General features: G+C 37.9%; 1 protein-coding gene across 1 annotated transcript; it reads right to left on the reverse strand.

Moving 5' to 3' along the window:
- Positions 1–269: 269 nt before the first annotated feature.
- On the reverse strand, positions 270–3189 carry LOC105342725 (uncharacterized). The gene is made up of 2 exons (XM_066080707.1): positions 2014–3189; positions 270–1603 (listed from the first exon to the last, which is right to left on the reverse strand). The coding sequence occupies exons 1-2, from the start codon at positions 2027–2029 to the stop codon at positions 285–287; spliced, it is 1335 nt and encodes a 444-aa protein (XP_065936779.1). The 5' UTR covers positions 2030–3189; the 3' UTR covers positions 270–284.
- Positions 3190–4708: the final 1519 nt, after the last annotated feature.

Genomic DNA, 4708 nt, shown 5'->3' on the forward strand with positions numbered 1-4708 from the left:
GCGATTTCCTATGCTGAATTTGTTTGCTTTAACCAATTTTGAATATCAGTCTGAGTGACTTTACCCGTTTTCAAATCATTAGTTAACCTACGACAGCACATCCATAAGTGGTTTGGTCTGTTACAATTTAAACAAATTTGGTTTCTGGCTCTACAATTGTAAAAAGAATCACAAGACTCACCACATCTTTGACATTCGCCCGAGGACTGCCGCGTCTGCTGGTGACCATTGGGTATGGGTCGGGGCATCTGCTGGTACTGGGCCGGCTGCTGTGGCTGATTCGACTACATCGCTTGAAACGGGGCGGGTTGTTGATACTGGGTCATCGGCTGATATTGCGTAGGTGGAGACTGTGCCTGATACTGAGGTGGCTGCGGCTGCTGGTACCTAGGGTTTTGACGGTATTGTCTCTGATTGGGCCTAGGTCTGTTGTTATGGAAACTTTGACTGTTCACCATATTCACCATGTTCATATTGGTTGTTTCCATATTCTGTATCCTATCTTCAAGGGAATTTACTGCCGTGCACAGCGATGCGTTGGTGGCACTCTGGATGGCATTGGTGTCCGGTTCCAGACTCTGTGCAAGCTCTGCTAACAGAGCCTGAGTACGGAGGTCCTCCATTGTTGTTGGGTTGTGGCGAATAAGATCTTTCCGGATGTTTTGCTTGAATCCACCCATGAGTCTTCCCATTAATTTTTGTGAATCAACTTTCAAATCTGTTGCTTTTTCCGATACACGTTGGATGAACTCTTCCACAGATTCGTTTTCTCCTTGTATGAATTTCAAAAGATCGAACGCATGATGTGACACAGGTTTGAATCGGTTAATGAAGGCTGTGTGTATGGCTGTTAATGATGATTTCACCGTGGTATCTAGTGCGTTGAACCATGTTTCCGCAGTTCCAAGGAAGAAAAAGGGGAGGTATAGGATGGCTTTCTGCTCCGTCAGTCCTTGGAGGTTAACAAGAGCCATAAATTTAACCCACCATTGTACCGCGGAGGTCTTCCCATCGAACTTCTCGAGTCGCACATTTAACCGGTCCGGAGTGGTTGATGGTGGCGTGTTGTAGGACATGGGGGGCGGTGTTGTCAATGGCTGAACATGTACATCTTGTTGAACTTGTTGCTCTCTCTCCATGTTCCTTATTCTTTCTCGGAGTCCTTGCATTTCGTCCTCCTGGTCCACTTGTCGTGTCCTTTCCTGCTCTATCCTCGCTCGCAATGCTATGATTTCCTCTTCTTTTTGCTGAAGTAGTTCTTGTCTTATGCTTGGGGGTGATGATGTGTCCTCCTGATTGCTATTTGACGGAGTTCCGGTATGAGGCATATTCAATACAAATGATGGTAAGATGTCTAAACTATCACTTCCTTTAGAACGCAGAAAGTATCTTGACATAAAGGATCCTTTGGATCTCCACCAATTGTCACGTCTTGTTTTTTTGTCCTTAATAACGTGATCTGAATTCACTATAAATTTGGGGAAATTTAACTTTAATTTGAACACTCGCTTGCTGTGATGAACTAAATTTAACTCGCTGATGTAATTTCTTATTGGTGTCAGCTCTACTGACGTTGTTATATGTTGAACACAATCTGTCGTGGCTGCAATCCAAATAAGAAAAATGATGATAAAATATGAATACAAGTTTATTGAATGGAGCGTCGCATGGAAGTGCTATATAAAACAACAGGCACCAGTTACAAAAGTTTAAGTTCATTTACGTATAATATTTTAAAACTCTGGTGACCGTAACAGAGGTATAAACAAGATGTAATAAAAATATAACCTCTGTATTATTAATTAACAATATGAAAAATAATAAAATCCAATGTAAACAATATAAAGAATATAAACAAAGACTTAACGTCAAGGAAATTCGAACTAAAACTTGACAACGCGTATGCGAATTAGAACCAAAAGCGATTACAAAGATCTTAAACGATGAATGATTTGAAAGCCTTTATGGTATAATTTTATCTAATTTAACTGTCAATATTTACTGAGAACTTACAATTTGATCTAAACATGATTCCCGTATTTTGTTTCCCGAACTAACTTTAAATTACCTCCTTTTACTAAAGAGTCTCTTTAACTTAGAAATGGCGCTAAATTGAAATTCTAATTTACCACGCATCAATGCAACAAACAAAAGTATTTCATTTACTTGTCTATTCTACGACTATCAAAAATAAAACTATTTACTAAAAAAATACATGTGTTAACGGCAAAACTTAGACGGATGAAAAAGCAATTATTGTGTCTCCTAGCCGATAGGTTAATAATGAATTATTTCATAAACGACAAAGCTCAAATTTAGAAACTTATTCCTTTAAAATCATAACTTATTTAAATACCAAAATTAAAAAAATAAACGTTTAAGCAAATTATTAATTTCTTAAAATCAAACTTTTATGAACTTTGAAACAATAGAAAATAAAATAGAGAGCAACATACCTGCAATCCAAATAAGAAAAATGATGATAAAATATGAATACAAGTTTATTGAATGGAGCGTCGCATGGAAGTGGCCGAGTTAGGCCAAATTTCCAGCGACGTCCCCACGCGCTTGGATTGCAGGTCACTGACCAATCAAAATTCAGTATTAGATGATCGGAAATATCAAAAGTGTGAAAATTTACCATTTTAAGAAAAAACCTATTAGTGATAAATCACGTGACCCGTACAGTTTATCCGTTTAATTGACATAACTCCGCGCAGCTGTACATAGCCGTGGGTCATTTGCAAAAAGAAAAAAAGTACAATAAAAATGAAACTTGATTACGTAATTGATTAAGCCTATTTCGGACTAGGCCGGATATCAAAGACTGATAAGTAAACTATTTACACACAATACAATGGATGGTCCATTAAGTGGACATGCTAGGGATTACTCAATTTACACCTTCTTACATTTTGTAAAAAAAAACTATTTACCAAATAAACAACACAATGTCCAGAGGAATTGCTGTCATGTGTTTGAACATTTGACATTTGAATGAATAAAAGAGAAATTGACAGTGAACTGTTAAAATTCAGTAAACAAGTTATCTAATTCTTTAAATATTGCATATTCGTTCATGTAGTGAAAAGTTAAAAATATAAAGATAATGATACAATTTCTAATGAATCTTTTCCGTTAAATCTATCAAAATAGTCATAACAACAAATTTAATTTTTAAATGAATTTGTGGAAGGACAATACATTGTGTAATAATAAGATTAATATTGTAACGTGTAATGTGTGTTCAAACCACGGATAATAATTTTTCCTAAACGTTTCCTACGTTTTTAAATGATTGGAGTAAAATCAACTCTTAAACACTTTTCATCAAATTAAATCAAACACGATGATTCTAACTGATTTATAACTAATTATTTTCCTTCAGCTATCCTTGTACAACACTTGGTCTGAAACCACTGTTTCAGACCACCGTTTCAGACCCTGTGCTGAACCTAGTCCGAACTTATTTATTTCTGAGCCTATGCTCCCGGACTATATGATATACCGTAATGTTTCAAATGGTCCACCCGCAGTATTTTGGGGTCCCGCAAATGAAACATAAAGCGTACCTACTATAATCGCTGTATCTCTGCTCTCTGAGGTCTTCTCTCCTCTGCGTCTATCAGCAGACTAACTCCTATGCTCAGACGCGCTTCCTTTTTATACCCTACGTCCATTCTGCTGACTCATCGCAGGGTCATCAAAACGTTTGAGACAGTTAACCACACCCAAGGAATAGCTTATGATTGAATATATTTGATTGACCCTGATTGCTCTATTTACATAATCAAAGGAATTTTCATTACATTACCCACGCCTCCGAAATATATGCGACCGTGCATATGAAGTAAAACAAAATACGAACTCTTTTTTTTTTTTTATAATACATTTTCGATAAAGTTATTCAACAAAACAAAATGTTTTAGAAGCATAACAGGTTTCTGCCTGTTCATATCAATCAATGTCTTTCATTCCATGTACTCGAATTCTTCCTCTTCCACAATTTCTTCAACCTGCTTGTCATCCTTGGTGTAGGTTGACACGACTTTGTGCAACTTCCGCATCTTCAAAACTCTCTTTTGTCCATCACCAGACTGATTCTCCGTCTGTGTGCTCGACGACTTGAACGTCTTTCCGAAACTGAACTTCGGAACGGAAGATGTGCAGACCCCGCTGCTTTGGGTTGAAACCAATGGTGTTGACCTCTTTGGTGCAAACACTGGAGCTGGTTCTGTACGCTTTCGCACAACTCTACCCTTTTCCAAAGGACTACGGCTCTCTGGTTTCGCACTATGCTTCTCTTTCTCACTTTCACCCTTATCTTCATTTGACGCTACTTGAGACTGCTCTTTGATCCCCTCTGAATTTTCTTCACATGACTCGACTCCCTCGTCACTGGAACTGTCATCTGTACTGGATACCTGTCCAAGCAAATCACCTGGGTCCTGTGTAAGCCACCCTTCATCGCCGCTGTCAACACCATTGTCATTCTGATTGACTGATTCTTTCTCATGGAATTTCTTCTCATGTCTGATCAAATATTCCTTCTTCTTGAATAATTTTCCACATGTTTTGCAAGGAAACTTGCCTCCCGTGCACCTCATCAAATGTTCAGGCCATTGGTTATCAACAACTTCTCCTTCACACAATGGACAATGATTTCTAACGTTAGCTTTTGTTACTTTCAGGTTCGGCATTTTCTACA

This window comes from Magallana gigas, chromosome 1 (genome assembly GCF_963853765.1).
Source record: "Magallana gigas chromosome 1, xbMagGiga1.1, whole genome shotgun sequence".
NCBI classification, from domain to species: domain Eukaryota; kingdom Metazoa; phylum Mollusca; class Bivalvia; order Ostreida; family Ostreidae; genus Magallana; species Magallana gigas.